The 17,477-nt window shown below is 38.6% G+C and overlaps 2 protein-coding genes across 4 annotated transcripts in view; one reads left to right on the forward strand and one right to left on the reverse strand.

Annotated features, from left to right (window-relative positions):
- Window positions 1–718: 718 nt before the first annotated feature.
- TMEM41A (transmembrane protein 41A) lies at window positions 719–10,026 on the forward strand. Its single transcript, XM_081955627.1, has 5 exons — window positions 719–855; window positions 2,826–2,979; window positions 4,040–4,201; window positions 5,234–5,372; window positions 8,359–10,026. The coding sequence occupies exons 1-5, from the start codon at window positions 755–757 to the stop codon at window positions 8,580–8,582; spliced, it is 780 nt and encodes a 259-aa protein (XP_081811753.1). The 5' UTR covers window positions 719–754; the 3' UTR covers window positions 8,583–10,026.
- Window positions 10,027–10,779: 753 nt separating this feature from the next.
- The window catches only part of MAP3K13 (mitogen-activated protein kinase kinase kinase 13), a 32,743-nt gene continuing 26,045 nt past the window's right edge, over window positions 10,780–17,477 (reverse strand). For 2 of the 3 annotated variants that reach the window (XM_081955368.1, XM_081955369.1), the window contains 2 exons: window positions 17,020–17,317; window positions 10,780–15,193 (listed from right to left, as the gene is read on the reverse strand). In XM_081955368.1, the coding sequence (XP_081811494.1) occupies window positions 15,095–15,193; window positions 17,020–17,317 (397 nt within the window). In that variant the 3' untranslated portion in view covers window positions 10,780–15,094. Of the gene's footprint in view, window positions 15,194–17,019; window positions 17,318–17,477 lie in introns of those variants that run through there. The other variant, XM_081955370.1, reaches the window with a different exon arrangement.

The following is a 17,477-nucleotide window of genomic DNA, read 5'->3' on the forward strand; positions in this document are numbered from 1 at the left end:
TTCGGACGGAGCTTCGTTTCGGTTTACTTCGCCGATATCAGGCAGGCAGTCGGGCTCCCTCAACGTGGCTTTCTCCTAGACCAAAACCAAACGCATTCTGGTTCAATATAGCTCGTCCTGGCTTCCAAACTCTGATTTTATGATTTGTGAGTCTACGTGCGTTCAGCTATTATTTGAAATGTCACGATTAAACCCTGAGTTTAACGTAACCCATGTCTTTCAGTGTCTGTTCTTTTGGGCGACTCTTAATGCTTCGGAGAGGAATCGTAGCTTAAGCAGATCCAATTCTGCTCACTTTCGTCCACTCGTTCGTTTATTAATAAAGGGGCGGCCTGCAACCCATAAAACAGCACAGAATCAGCAGCAATACAATTAAAACCTTTTCCCGAGATTAGCCCAGGTACAGCTCTTATGTCTCTGGGCGAAGAAAGAATTCTCAACGGCAGTACAGGCAGCGCACGCGACATTAATCTCCTATAAAGCAGCGTTTCTCAACCTCGCATTTTTTAATTCTGGGAGTTGAAGTTTTAAGATGTAGATCTTTAACAAGTTGTCGAGGTTGGGAAACAGACAGAACGACGGGCCGAGCTCCTGCATGTCCTCTTGGCACAGGAAGTTTCGCCATTTATTTTAATCTATGGAAGGAAAGAGAAATTGTGTCACTCGCCAGAGTGTGAGTACGCGGTTCACCGGCCGTTGCCTTTAGTTCCTGCTCCTCTTCTGTTCCTCTTGGTCTCCCTTATGAGCGGCGGCGATGCGGTCGTTGGTGGGGTTCTTGCTGGTCCTGGCAGCGGCCACCACGGGCCTTTATTCGCTAACTGCCTGGCTGCCTGGAGGGCCGCGCGAGGGAAGCAGGTGAGTTGGCTACCTCCTCTTTATTTCGGGGTCGATGCCCCGAACTGCACGGAGGAGAACGAGCGACTTTTGCTTTAGCGGCGGCCAGCAGATGAATTCTGCGAGTTATCTCCGTTCACGACGGATCTCGAGGTCCAAAGGGCGACGGTCGGGATTTTTGCTGAAAATGGCTAATGACGCTGTGAGCCGATTGGAAAATACAACGCAATCATCGACACTTCGCAGACGCTGCAATGGTCAATTGACCATTGCCTGACGGGGACTCCGAAGTTGTTATGAAACCAGTCGCAATAGCGCGCTTGTCTACAGTGATTTGAGGATCCTGCTTTGAGCGACACTTGTTCGTCGAAAGGCTGTATGAGATGTCATACCACTATGAATCTTGTTGCCTCACGTGGTCCATAACATTCTGTGGGAGGAGAGCAGTTGCATAATAAGAATTAGGTTTAGAAACACACCATCAAGTGTTTCTAAGGATCCTCAGTAATTATTTCAGACACCTATTGTTGCTTGCTCTACCTAGTAGGAGCAGCAAGTTTCCCTTATAGAAGCACTGAATAAAAACAGCATCTCTACTCACTGCTACAGAGAAGGCATCTTCCTGGGGTCCTGATAGGTACCATTGTTTAATTAAAGAATCCCAGTACAAATTATCAGGGGTTAAGCTACTTTCTAGAGAAAAGACTAGATTGTTGAACTACAGAGGTTTTCATTTTCTCTTAAAATTCTAGGGGTCATTGAATTAAATTGATAGCACACATATTTACAACAGACCAAACAATTTTTTCAGACAATATATAATAAATTCATTATCACAAAACATGTGATGTCTATTAACTTGGATGTTTTTAAAGGTTTCTAGATAGACTCCTGGATAATTGTTCTAACAAAAGCTGTTGATAATAAAGGTTCAATGTTATATCTTGATTGGGTGCAGCATGCCATCATATACCAAGAGAGCAGTAGTGTGAGAGAACTATCCTTTTTTCAAGAATACGAGATATCTAATTGGTCACTGTAAGAGAGAAAATGCTGGACCAAGATGAATCTTGGCCTGAATCAATAGAACTGTTCTTATGAGTATTGGAGCTTGTTGAAATGAAACAATATATGACACAACTAATTATACAGCCACAGTTAAAGGAAGAACACATTGTTTAAAAGCCAAGTGTGGCTTTTATTGTATGGATATCACAAATGTATACAGCTTTTATTTTTTACATTTAAATTATGGTAAGGGTCTCATAAATTCCTTAGGTGACTTGGAGACAACCTTTTTAGTTTTTTAGTGAAGGATGCAAGGAGGGGAGAGGAAGATAGTTATGAAAAAGAATTGGAAATTTTGGTCTCTGCTACCAGCATTAGTAGGGTAATTTAACTAGAATTTTGGTCCATTTTTAAATATCTATTGCTTGATTTTTTATTAGTTTGAGCAAATGTATTTCAGTGATTGTATATTTCCAATTGAGAGCCATTTTAGTGTAATGGTTAAGACATCAGTCTACAAATCAGGAGAGTTAGTTCTAGCATAAAGCCAGTTGGGTGACCTTGGGCTGGTCACATTTGTCAGTCCTAAGAAGGATACTTGAGGAATGTTAATAGCTGCTTGTTTCCATCAAAATCCATTTTCCTATATTTTATACTACTCCTTTTCTAGGCCTGTAGATAGTTATTGTTAAGCATACATTTGTCTTGTCTGAACTAAAAATAATACAAAATGTTAATATTTTATTTTTTAAAAGAAAAATTAAGATGACTTTTGATTTGGTGTTTCCTTCTAACCTCATTTTGAAAAACATGTTAAATAGCAAAAAAGCCAAATACCAATATTTGTAAGATTGAACTGATTTATTTTGTTGTGAGAGCTCCATGTTGCAATAAACCTGTTAATCTTCAAGACTAATCTCATAATTATCCTGTTCCTTTTAATCCAATCATTTTGCAACTAAACTAATTATGCTCTTTATCAGGTCATTAAAATTCCCTTCAGATCTAGAGGAACTACAAGAACTTGCAGAGTTTCTACATTACTACAATAAAGAGCACCATGCATACGTGGTTCTGCTTTTCTGCAGTGCTTACCTGTACAAACAAACTTTTGCCATACCGGGCTCTAGCTTTCTGGTATGTATACATGATATAAAAGTCATAGATTAGTTTTACAGCATGTTGCAAAAACAATTATTCCTATACTTGTGTTGTTAGGTATACAATTCATTCTTCCATAACATATATATGCTTCCTGCTATTTTTATGGAACCCTTTCATGAACAAATCTAAAAATGTGAGTATTATTTTGTCCATTCATAGAAGACCCCTCCAGGATATAATATATGGATGTCTGCAAGAGTATTGCCCTGGGAGGCCTGAGATTTGATTGTCACTTTTAGGAGGTGCTGTTTTTATTGCCTTGTGAACTGCCCAGGGTTGTGATTACAATATGGATAGCCGTATAAGTATTATAAATAAATGTTCCATCTTGCTGAAAAGGCAGAGTATATATGTTATATTATATAAATGTATCTTTTAAGCAATCAGGAACATATACTAAACCCAAGGAATCACTTGTCAGAAGGTTGTAAGGTTAAAAAGTATATACTAGTCATAATATTTCCAACCCGGCCTAAGCATGTATAACAGACAGTATAACAGCTTTCTTTCTAGCATCTCTTGCCACTGAGCAGAATTTCAGATGAATCGTAAAAACAATTCATCCTCATTCCTCCTCCTCACCATGATTTCAATCCAAGTTATGTTTTATTGGCCTCTATCTTCAGGTAAAATTGGTTCATTATTCTTATAATTCTGAATTATTTCTAATATTCCATTTACTATTTCAACCTGATGTAATAATGATTTTTTTGAGTTAGCTGGGAGGCAGGGATGGAGGACAACCAGATCATTTTACTGAGGGATACTGGAAAAAATCTTGTTGGACAATTGTATAAATAAATAGCACATTCAGGCTCACAATACAGTATACTGTATTATATTAAGAGCAGCAAACACCTGTGTTTTATACCTAGTTTATGAATTTCGCAGAGACCTCACTGACCACTGCTATTAACACTATGAAGTAAATGGACTAGGCAAGGCTGTTCTTATATTCTTATCGTTCATAAAGCCCTTAATGCTTTCCCCAGTTTTTAATGGACTGGATCACTATTTAGTTTTGCTCTAACAGAACATCCTTGCTGGGGCTCTCTTTGGACCATGGATAGGACTTCTGTTATGTTCTACTTTGACTTCTGTGGGTGCTACTTGTTGCTATGGACTATCCAATATTTTTGGGAAAAACTTCATTACCTACTATTTTCCTGATAAAGTCACCATGCTTCGGAGGAAGGTAAGAAGGAGCTAATCACAATTAAATTTTATTTAGTAATAGATAAGAATTGTATATAATAGAATTCAATTGTATATGGCTTCATCTAACATGTCTCAGGTTCAATTTCTAGCACTGCAAGGAAAAAATCCTATTTGAAAACCTGAAGACCTGCTCCGAGTCAGTGTATACAAAATTCAAAGCTAGATGGCCCAGTGGTCCGGCTTGGCAGAAGGCATCTTGCCATGCTTTTGTGACCATATTCTGGCTGACGAAGTTTACTGTTGAGAGATTTTACATGCATTAACTGAAGTTCTAAAAATATTCCTTCATGAGTGTGTTACATAGTTTTGTAAGATTTTAACAACCCAAGTTAGAAAGTTATTACTAATCCAAATTAGAAGATTAAAAAATGATTCAGAGAGCATAGAGCCACAAACATGATCTCCATAGATATTTCTTCAAACTTTTTTCTAAGATTGCGCAATTATCTACATAAGCCAGGACAAAATGCATTTTTTTAAAAAAAATCTGCAGTATAATTGCTGCATAGACTTACAGTAGATGCTTTTTGCTAGTATGGGCCAATACCTAATCAATAGAACACAAACAAGGACCCCATGGTAACTATACCTTCCGCAAGCAAACTATTTCAATGTTTATGCCAGTGGACAATGTCTGCTGCCTTATAGCCTAACTAGTAGCCCACATTTGGAAGGACTCCTTCCAGTCATAGATGGGTCCAAGATACAGAAAGAAACCCTGCCTTTAAAAGCCAGAAGGAAGTTTTCAGCCATTCCTCCTTCTTTAACTGTGTTTCCTCAGCCTCCTCAGATTTCGAAGGAGAAGGGAGAATTAGCAGAAATATAGTATTCTTCCCTCATCCCCATTCTCTTGTGGATGTGCTCCTGAAAAGAACAGTTGATTAATTGAATATTATATAGAACATGTATTACAGTATTATACAACCTTTGGGAGAAAAAAGCATATGTGGAAGAAAGCAGTTTGATCCTTCCTGATTTTTAGCATTTTTGGCGGGGCTTCCTTTGACAGGTAGAAGAAAATAGACATTCCTTGTTCTTCTGCTTGTTATTTTTGAGACTGCTCCCCATGACTCCAAACTGGTTTCTGAATCTTGCATCTCCAGTCTTGAACATCAATGTGACTCAGTTTTTCTTCTCTGTTCTCATAGGTAAGTACAAAGGAAGCATATTTACATCCATATTGTCTGGTCTTTTTTTCACTTTTGCATTATAATAGATGCTTGCATCTCATTCTTTCTATTATTCAAATTCAGTGAGGTAGGTAGGTAGGTAGGTAGGTAGGTAAATGATAGATAGATAGATGATAGATAGATAGATAGATAGATAGATAGATAGATAGATAGATGATAGATAGATGATAGATAGATAGATAGATAGATAGATAGATAGATGATAGATAGATGATAGATAGATAGATGATAGATAGATAGATAGATGATAGATAGATAGATAGATAGATAGATAGATAGATAGATAGATAGATAGATAGATAGATAGATAGATAGATAGATAGATGATAGATAGATTTGGCTACACGTAGCTTGAAGGGTTCTTAAGGTTTACAAGGAGTATGATCACACCGTAGCTTAAGAAGATAATTGTATAAAATGTTTATTCTAGCACACACCTTTCCTAATAATAGGCTATTGCCTTGGGTTCACTTCACCTTCGTAGGCTTTGTAAGTTGATGTAGTCATGGAAATAATCCTTTGATGGTGAGTTCCTATAACAAGCGAACTTTTTAAAGTGACATGCAACCTATGCCTCCCTCCAAAATCCCTTGTTGGGATTAGGTGCTACCTCAGCAAGGTTGCTTCTCTTTTAGTTGCTATCAAGCTCCAAGCAGGAATCATACCACTATGTGCTGCTTACTGGTAGTCCTGACAGTTGACTGGTAGGCCTTTTAGGTTGCCTGTCAGTCACCACACTTCCTCCTCTGTTTGATGTCATCTTATCCTTCTTTCTCCTACACAACCACAAAGTAAGATGAGGCTGTGTATGGACAACAGTATGTTCCTAAAAGCACCGTGGAAGAGGAGGGGTTGCTCAATTAGCCAAACACCTGGAATAATAGCATGGATTCCTGTAAGTAAGTCATGTGAATGGAGGAGCTAGATCAGCGATGGCGAACCTTTTATGGCTTGCGTGCCACAAATGGGGGGAGCGCGGGGGGGTCGTGTGCGGGCGTGCCGCACCCATAATGCAACGCGCCCCCAGTGCGCATGCGCGCACAACGTGCCCATTTTTGCATGCTTTTTTCGCCCTCCCCAGGCTCCAGAGGCTTTATAGGAGCCTGGGGAGGGCGAAAAGAGCCTCCCCTGGCCCCCGGAGGCCCTCCGGAGGCTTCAGGGAAAGTCCGGAGGCCTCCCTGAAGCCTTCGGAACACTTAAAACCACCCTCCGAGCAACCCGGAAGGGAACTCCGTCAGGCCTCGGCCGCGCCGCCCTCGCCTCCTCCTCCTCCTCCTCTAGCCGCGCCATCACAAGGATTAAGCCAAAAGGGGGGGGACGGGGAAAGCGAAGAGGGCTTTGTTGTCCTCCTTCTCCTCCTCCTTTCCCCCTCCGGCTCGAACGCGGTGCCGGAGCCCAGCAGGCAGCGAATGAGTCGGAGCCTGCCGACTGGAGGAAGAGGCTGAGAGGTGGGTCCTGTGAACGGCGGCAGCAGCGGTGGCAATAGTCGCAACTTGGCGGCGGGCCGCCCCGGCTGGGAGACAAAGGAGGGGAAAGGCGGCAGGCAGCCGAGTTGCGACTATTGCCGCCGCTGCTGCCGCTGCTGCCGCCGTTCACAGGACCCGCCTCTCACCCTCTTCCTTCAGTCGGCAGGCTCCGACTCGTTCGCTGCCTGCCGGGCCCCGGCGCCGCGCTCGAGCCGGAGGGGGAAAGGAGGAGGAGGAGGAAAACAAAGCCCCCTTCGCTTTCCCCGTTCCCCCCCCCTTTCACCTTAATCCTTGCGACGCCCGCGCAAAGCCCCGAGGGGACGGATTCCTGTGCATTCCTGTGCATGGCAGGAAGGCTATAGAGTCCCCCCTCCCTTCGCCGTCCAGACGGTCCCTGAAGCCTTCGGAACGCTTAAAATGACGCTCCGAGCAACCCAGAAGTCACTTCCGGTTTGCTCGGAGGGTGGTTTTAAGCGTTCCGAAGGCTTTAGGGACGGTCCCTGAAGCCTCCGGGGGGGGGCTCTTTTCGCCCTCCCCAGGCTCCTATAAAGCCTCTGGAGCCTGGGGAAGGCGAAAAATAGGTTTTAAAAAGGTGAACTCAGCTGGCCAGCGCGCGCATGCACGCTGGCCAGCTGACAGGGCAGCGCGCGCATGCACGCTGGCCAGCTGACAGGGCAGCGCCTCACGTGCCCTGACAGATGGCTCCGCGTGCCACTTGTGGCACGCGTGCCATAGGTCCGCCATCACGGAGCTAGATGAATTAATGAGCCTGTTTTCTCGCAAGTTTCTGGCACTATAAACCTTTACTGTCCTTTGACATAAAGCATGAACTGAACTGATTCTTGAAGAAATGGGAGTGAGAAGCATTTCTGCCTGGTTGTGGCTGCTTTTCGCAAGTGCAGATAGCAACCCCGGCTTCATTCCCTTGCATGCGAGCCCACTGAACACACAAAGCAAATACATAGATAATTTACAAATCACATAGCAAAAACATAATTTTTCTATGGTTCCCTTAGATTTTGCCAGAAAGTTCTAACAGAAAAACAATGAATTTTGTTATTGTTGAATATATTACTTCTTATTGTGAACATTGAAAAATATCTCCAATTTAATGCCATAATTTCAACAATTCTCCTTAAAGTGATTAATAAAGAAAAACTTTTATCAATACCATTTTTATAATGTGATTTAAGATGTTAATCCAGGTTGAAGAAAAAAATAACAATTATGCAGGTAAGCAGAAGATTCCAGCTTATTCATGTGTAGAGAAATTGACTTACTTACATGAAACTTGCAAATACTTTATTTTACCCAATGACATTTGTAAATTTATGGCTTTTCACTTTCTTTGATGTTCAGATCTATTGCCCTCCATTTGTATATTCAAGCCTTTTTATGTTTGCAGGTTAGATCTTATCACAGACCTAGTGAAATGTATACATTTTTCTAATCTTAGAATTCTCCTCTTTCACTTACAGGATTGACTCCCTATAATTTTATCTGTGTCCAGACAGGCTCTGTACTTTCACAGATATCTTCCCTGGATAATATTTTATCCTGGAGTAACTTATTCAAGATGTTGGCTATAGCCATGATGGCATTAATCCCTGGGACTCTTATTAAGAAATTCAGTCAGAAACATCTCAAGTTAGACAAAAGTGAACAGAAAAGTCACTTGCTGAATGGAAAGAAATGCAACTGAATAAACCACTTCTAAACAGATATCAGATGACGTGGAATTCTATTTAAGGGAGAATTTGAAAATAGGTATTTTGAATCGGCAGTTCTGTTGTCACTGAACTTTGGACTTATCGCTGTTTGGGGCATCTTTTTTTCCTACTGTATAAAGACGAGTCTTTAAAAATACCGTTTTTTAAAAAAGAGATGAGACTGGTATGTTCCATTTTATAAAATTACTTGTGATCTAGTTTATCCAGAAGTCAGAATTTGAGGGGCCAAGTGGACCTGCATCTATTGATTTGAGGAAATCTAAATCCTAGCATCACTGAGGAAGTAAGCCTGAAATTGCTTATCAGATGAACAGCATTTGTTTTGCACATGAAGCAGTTACAATGTAGTATTTGGGCCAAATATTGATTTGTTTAAATAATGGCAATGATGAATTGTATTTCCTCCAATGTGAGGAATGCAGTGAAGTTTTGTATTATTTCCTTTCACCTGTTGGGATATCACAAAGAAGAAAAAGGATATAGAGGGAGCTACAGCAGGAATGGCTGGCCTCTTATCTTTCTCATTATTAAAATTTTTAATAAGTATATTATTTTATGATTTCCTATATAAGCTAATATGAAATATCTGTGGGGCCTAGAAGATTTTAAGTTAAGTCTGAAGAAATTTTCTAACAGTATGCTCTGTGGAAAATTACATTTTTCACTTTTCAGAGTAAAATTTTTATCTCTACATAATTGTTATATTAAGCAGAAAAGAATATTCTTTGAATACAATAATTGAAATTGTTATATTACTTATTTGTTCAATCCAGTGTTTCATAGTTGGGAAAATCCAATTTTAATATGTCCCTTGTTTTTAATCCAAGTGTTAACCCCTATATTCCCGTGAATTTCCTATTTGAAAATGGCCTTGGCCTTGCTTGTCTCTGCATCAAGCTGCAGCTTCAGAATTCAGGAAAGAGCCCTGTTTTATCCTTTTTGTACTACAACAAAGAAATGGATAGAAGACGTTAAGGAAAGTGATAAGATTTTGTTTGCCTGATGTTCGCAGTAATGAAAGGTTGCCATTTTAGAAATCAAAGCAATCAGAAGGTTCAGTTTCAGTTACTAGATTTTCTGTGAATATTCCCCTAGTTTATTTGAGGTGGTCTTTGCTATATACTTTAAATCAGAAGTGGGGAACGATGGCCCCACTTGTGGAGTTCAACTCCCACAACATTTTGACTCGTGGACTTCCATGGCTGGCTCAGGAACTCTGGGAGTTGAAGTCCACAAGTCATAAAGGGGATATCATTCCCTATCCCTGCTCTAAACAAATGTCAATATTGTATTAAACATATCAGTCTTCTTAGCAAACCTATGGTTTCTGTTAGATCTTTGTACATGTGATGTGCCAAGAAAACAATAATAAAAGATGATCTGAAAAACACACAGTGGCAAATTATAACTGATTGTCTGGTTTGCATCAGTATGAGCAGCAATTATATCTTAAGTACCCTATTCTTATTTCCAATACTTCTTGCAGGTAAAACTTCATGAAAATTGTAATATGTTTATTTTCACAGACATGACATATTTATCTGATAAATGGTACTGAAAATAGTTGATAATTTGATTAAATGACTTCATGTAGTGCCATATGAGTCAGTTTATAACTCTAACAAGATCTTGATCAGCTCCCACGTTTCAATTGCGCACATTAAATAATGAAGGAAAAACGTTGGTTGGACTTTGTTTCAAAGTGCTCATCTAATCCTTCAGCAAGAAACAGTGGGCTGGCATGCAGAAGGCTTAATTTAGTTCCATCTATATTATGTTGTAATTCTTATGCTTTTTTTATACTTTCATTTTTTATATACTTTCAACATGTCCTCAGAAGATGGCAGTAATAGGCTGATGTTATAAGTACTCCTAGAGGATATAGAGAGGAATGAGAAGTATATTTACATTCATGTTGTCCTTTAGTATCAACAGGCATACTAAACTGAATTGAAAGCTGAAAATGTCAAACCTTGCATTTATATAGCACTTACAATGCAGAATAATTTGTATATTACATTTCCTTTACCCAAAGAGGTCATCAAACCATCTCTTTACAGTTTGGAAACTATAACTGTACTGTACAAGGGGAAATGGTGATTTTGAATGCACACAGGTATACCTTTGAGTCATACATTTATATTCAAAATTGAAGCTGCAAACACGTAATGAGGTACACTGGCTTTTTATTCCATGCATCTATTTGATAGTCATTTGTTCCCAATTGTTATACACTGTTCAATACAAAAAGAAATCAAGTTTGCCTCAAAGTAGGGAGAAAAGACAGCACAGAAGATAAAATTATAATTCTATATGACATATAAACATAATAATTTCCACTAACCATTAGCCAACATATCGATTGTACCATAAATGGACCCAGCAAGTAAGAATAGAGTGTAAGAATCATGAAAATATGCCAAAGAAGGCTTTTCAATCAAAAGCTTATCTCTGGTTTGCATTGCTTATTCTTATGCTGTGCCACTGTCAACACCTTCATCAGGTAGTTACAATATTGTAATGCCCTTGCACAGAACAGTCATAACACAGCAAGAAAACTCACACTAATTCACACATGGCAATACTGTGTCATAAACTGAATGAAATGAATTGATTTATGGCTTTTGGTTTGAAAATTTTAATCTAAGAACTAAATCTAGATTCTGCTATTCCTTTGTAGTCTGTAAGATTCTATCAAAGAATTAATACAACAATAACAGTACTATTTCCCTTTCCTATTACAAAACTGCATCATTTTTTGTGCTAGCTGGTTCTATGAATGAAAATTCAGTATAACGTGAAAAAGTATCGTGGCTCCCTTCCAGTAAACAGAACTCTTGCTTCTTAGGAAAAAGGAGGTAATATTCTCTGTGTCTTAGTATCTATCCCCATAGCTCTGATCATATCTCTTAATATTTAGTGCTATGAACTAATGCTCCAGAAGCCAAAATAGTACTTTTTATTGGGGCGATAGAATACAGCAAGCTTTTTTAAATGCCCAAATTCACCTGAGAATGTTTCCACATTTAAAAGAAATGTTTAACCTTCACATTTAAGAGAAAGCTTTAAAAAAGATAACCAGCATATACTAAAAAATCAACTATGTATGTTGGACCAATATTTAAAATGGATTTTGTCAACATCCAAAGTTTAAAATTAATTATTCTATCATTCTTGAAACAAAACATGCACAGGTCTGTTGTAATAACACAACAAGCAACATCTCCTGTTTAGAGTCAGGCTACATCATGGTGGAGTATAACTATTGCCTATGTACCTAACTTTATAACAGAAGGATAACTTTTTGTATTGGCTGTTTTCCCACAGTGATTGTAACTTCTAGCCCAGCTGTCAGTTTAACTATTATTAGCAATAACACTGCTTAATTTGGATCTCGTTGCAATTGTGAGATTATATTTGTTAAGACATTTTTATGTGCTTTAGGGAATGCTATGAAGTTATAAGTGATAAATAGGACAACTGAACTGGGAAAAGTAGGATGATCGCACTTATTATGGTTAAAATTTCAGTTTCAAAAGTTTTTCTGCTTATTCACAGCTGAACAAACTATTTTAGGTATAATTTAGTAAAAATGTATCTAACAGAATCCTTTTATTGTATTTAATAACTAAAACCATGGATTTCCCGCCATTTGGAATGTTTATAAATTGATCAATAACAAATATTAAGACTCATCCAAAATATCTGCTAGATATTACATTCTTGGGACCCCCAAATTCATTCTGCTTCTTAAACCAGTGTCTCCTAATAAATAGAGCTCTTTGGATATGGGTAAGTTAAAATACTATTTCTTCAGTCTAATGAGATATACAGGCTACATATTAGCAGGAGAGTGTAAGATTTAGAAAACCTCACTGGATACTCATCCTAATTATTTCTTAAATCATAAAATAGTCTCTTGAAGAATTACATTGTGCAGCATGTCATTGGAGATGAGGATAAGTGCAAATACCAGAAAAGAAACAACCAGTATCTACAACAAAGATAATTAAATTGGACACATTCTCCACTAAAGTAGAGACTACTACTGGGAAGAAACTACTTTATTGGTGATATGCATGCTTGCCATTTCTTTAAAAAGGAGCATTCTTTTCCAAATACATAGCTATCTGTGGGCTATTAAAACTTCAACCTGGAGCCATAGGGAGGGCGTATCTTTATTGCTAACACTACTTACAAAGCAGATACTTGTTTGGAGATTATCCTCATAATGCAGACACATAATGTGCTGATAAAAGAAAGATTTTTATGTAAGATTGAACCTAAAAAGGGAAAAGACATGATAGTTGTTCCTGTCAGTTTAAAAAAATGCCTAGCTCAAGCACCAAATAATATTTCTGAATTAAGGATTTGCCATGGATCTGGCAGATGCAGCAATCTTCTTAGACAATTGGGGTCGGGCCCATATGTATAGTTGGAATGACAATGATGGGGAGTGTAGTATCACCAGCATATAGGTCTCCCTAAAAAAGTAGTTCCTCCTTGGGAAAATAGGCAGAGAATGCACAAGAAGCAATTTTGTTCTGAACACGCAAAAGTCGGTTCACTCTGATATAAAACTTGAGGAATCTCTTATTTTTGCAGGAGGTGCCACTTCAAGTGAGCAGGTATAAATTCTTTTATATTTCAATCTGACAATATCTCACAGTGTTTTGGACTGCAACAGGGAACCTAATGCATGCTGAAGCATCGTTTATTTCTTATATACTTTATACTCATGGCACATGCAATTTTTATCAGAGTATGCCATGTTTATTTTCCATTGGCTGCTGCAATTGAGTAAAATCAATGTGGCCTGTGTAAGATTATTAAATTGCATTATACATAGAGCACTTTGGTTACTATTCCTCCTGGGGTATAGGCCACAGCATAGCTGAAGTAGGACTGACATGCTGCAGTACAACAAGCCCTATCATTAATCTACAGAAATTATAATAAATAATGAAATAATTTATGATTCATGTAGTCCAGCTACAGAATTTTTAAAGTATGGAATAATTTAACTCATACAATACTGTTCTTTAATATTAATAAGGAATTTTCCTACATTTTGTCACTAGGCTATTAATCTTTTTAAAAAATCATATCAAATCAAATGTAAACAAACAGCAGCAAAATATCAACCCATGCTTGCCTTTCATTCTGCAGATGGGGTGAAGGGTGCATTTGATACTCATTAACTGAAATCCTGCTACGCTGGCCAAAAGGCTTTCTTTATGTCATTCTTTAGCCAACATGATGAAGGAAGCATTGAAAGATAATGATTAACACTTTGATTCGAAAGCTAGACTTCAGCGTTACTTGTTTTGCTCTTCTTGAACATTTTAGTTATAGGAAATAGAATGAATGGTAAACCACATTTGTAAAAAAAGACACAGGGCTACCAATCCAGATCCACAATACAATACGACTTAATGTCCCTTCAAGCCATTTCAAAGAGCATTTTCATCAATTGCCATTTTTTTTTAAAAAAAGATTATGTAACTTTCTATCAAGCTTAATAAGTGACTCTCCTATCAAAAACCATATTAGTGAAAACAGTAGGAAGACAAATTATGTGGCATAGGCTGAACTATCCCCCAGCGGTAGGGGGAACAGTTCTAATTTCTTCCTTCAGGAAAGTCCTCAGGATATATAAATATATATCTCTTCCATGGCTTGTAAGTTCAGCATTAATTTGACACATGTATTTTTAATTGAATGAACCAAATAAAAGGCATAATATAAAGAGAACAAGCCAATGGAGCAAAACAGTGTGTGCATCTATCCATCAATCTTTCAATACTTTTATCTGCTGTCCTCACACTACTATGATGACGATATAGAGAGAAGATGTAGTTGCAATTGTAAGATTTTTGCAATCAACTAACAATAAAATAAATTTTAAAATGACCATTAGTTTCCATTTTCTTTTTCTGAGGAACAGCATCTCAGATACTCTTTCCCTGGAATGTGAATACTTTATGTTGAAAAAGTTACACTGGTTATACAAATGACTTTTTGCTCATAGGTTATCTCATGCAGTTTTAGTGAAATCAATGCTGTGTTTTTAACCTGTCAGCCCTTCAGAGTTATATGGCCAAGTAATGACAAATTCTATTCTGTCTATACATGCTCTCTTAAAATTCAAAATGATTCTTTTTCAGTTTTCTTTCTATTTTTGTAACCAATTATTTTGCCCATGGACAGTGATCATCTTGATCAGTAAAAAGTGTTAAAATGCCAAAAATATGGTACAATAGTTCAATTATTCAATAAAATACATCCCTGCCATTCATGATTGAAATGCTCACTGAGAAACCAATTCATCAGAACATTTCTCCAAAGATTCAAGTTATTGCAGATCATATAGTTGATGGGGTGGAGAAGCAACTTCTCAAAGACGGAATGAAAGTTTTTTTTTTTTCTGAGTGGGATCAAAATGCCAGTTGATCAGATTAATGAGGCTAAAGTAGATTTATCATTACAAGGTTGCAGAGTTACAAACTTTACTGGTTCTCACAGTCGCATCAGAAGAATCTTCTGAAGATTCACCACCTGAGTCTCCAAACTGTCCAGGATTCTGCATTACAAAGTAATAGAAGCAATTCAGAATTATTCATTGGCATTTCAGAGATACAATATTTTTATTTGGCAGGTAAAGTAGTTCCATGCAAGCTAAAAATATACACAAGCTACTGATGAAAATCAAGATTTATTTTCCCCTTCCCCCATTATCCACTAGCTTTCTATTCAGCAATGTTAAAAAACCCAATCCTCTGATCATCTGGAAAAGCTTTCTGAATGTTGCAAATGACTGCAAGGAATGGGGAAAGTTATTTCTATGAACTTTCTAAGGTTAGTTTATTTTAGGATCTAAGCCAAGATATTATAAATCATTTAAGAAGCAGGTAGGTGACCAAGCAAAATTATTTAATTAAACACAGACAAACTGAGATATTCCAGTTGTTGCTGAATTTTATGCCCCATAAGCCATAGCTACAGGGGTGGGCTCCTGGGGGTTCGCAGGAATTCAGGAGAACCTCTAGCTAAGATTCTGTGCAGTTCAGAGAACCCCCAAATCCCATTCCTGGCTGGCTCTGCCCACCCCACCCCTCCCAGAAGTTCAGGAAGGCCGGAAATGGGCCCGGGGAAGGCAAAAATGCCCCCCCTGCCATGGTGCAAGATGCCAACTAGGCACGCCCATCATGGCCACATCCACCCAGCAACCGGGTAGAGAACCCCTTGCTAATATTTTTGAAGCTCACCCCTACATAGGAAGTATGCTCAAGGGTGATAGTGATATACCGTATTTTTCGGAGTATAAGATGCACCTTTTTCCCTCAAAAAAGAGGCTGAAAATCTGGGTGCGTCTTATACATTGAATACAGCATTTTTTTTCCCTCCCGAAGCCCTGCCCCTTCACCAAAATGGCCAAGCATAGCTTGTAGGAGGCTTTCAGAGAGCTCTTGGGGGCTGGGAAGGGCAGAAATGAGCAAAAAAACGGGCCATTTTTTGCTCAATTTTGCCTCCCCAACCCCCCAGGAGCACTTTATAAGCCTCCATAAGGCTATGCATGCAATTTTCTTGACAAAAAAAAGTGGGCCTGTTTTCACGAAAAACGGGCTGTTTTTTGCTCATTTTTGCCCCACCCCCCAGGAGCGCTCTGCAAGCCCCCCCAAAAGCTATCCATGCCTTTTTTTTAAAAAAAGGGCCCGTTTTCATAAAAAACAGGCTTTTTTTGGGGAGGCTTGCAGAGTGCAAAAACTTTTTTTTTCCTTTCGGAAAGCTCTTTAGTTAGAGTGATTGATAAGAATTAGATTGATCATGTGCTGTGCCAGCAGAAACAAAATCTTAGGTGCTCAGATTGTCAGTGATTTCCTTCTCCAGCACATGAATAAATAAACCTGGAAACATCTACCTACCAACGTACTCTCTCTCTCTCGCTACCTACCGACTGTATTTCTCTCTTTCTCTCTCTCTATCCCTCTTTCTACCTACCTACTCTCTCCCTCTCCCCCTACCTACTGTATTTCTCTCTCTCTCTCTCTCTCCCTCTATCTACCTACCTACTCTCTCTCTCTTCCTACCTACTGTATTTCTCTTTCTCTCTCTATCCCTTTATCTACCTAACTACTCACACTCTCTCCCTACCTACCTACTGTATTTCTCTTCTTTCTATCTCTCTCTATCCCTCTATCTACCTACCTACTTTTTAAAAAAAATTGTCTTGGTGCGTCTTATACTCCGGTGCATCTTATACTCTGAAAAATATGGTAAATTTCATTTCAAGAACATATATAGGATCACACCTAGGTCACCAATGCATTAATGGGTTGACAGACCTGGTTACAGAACAACTAAATAATGTGTAATATTCCTAAACAGAGGAGAGATAGAGTTTCTAACCTCATAACCATGATCCTCTGGACACAATTTGCCAAGTGACATCTGTGTTTTCACCCTGCGTACAGCACTCTCTTTATCTGAAAGTCCATCAGACTGAGTAGATATCTCAATGGAGATTTCTGGAGTTTGTGACAGCATGTCATCGAACTTCTCAGCCAAACAATCTTCCCGTCTATTAGCCAGCTCATCCAGACTGTTGGAATGGTCACTGGTATTGCCCTCTTCCCCATCAGAGACAGAGAGGTTCTCGGAACTGAAGGTTGAATAGGACTGGCAACTACTGATGCAACGATGTGGCCTGCAAATCCATTAACATTTTAGTCCGTTTTGATTCAAATACTGCACACAACTGTTTTTACGCACTGTATATGCAAATCAAATAACAAGAAAAAGGCCAAATTTGACATCCTTAAAATATGTATTATATATAATTTCACAACTATTAAGCATAAAAATGT

Source organism: Natrix helvetica (assembly GCF_964273705.1).
Source record: "Natrix helvetica genome assembly, chromosome: 5".
NCBI lineage: Eukaryota > Metazoa > Chordata > Lepidosauria > Squamata > Natricidae > Natrix > Natrix helvetica.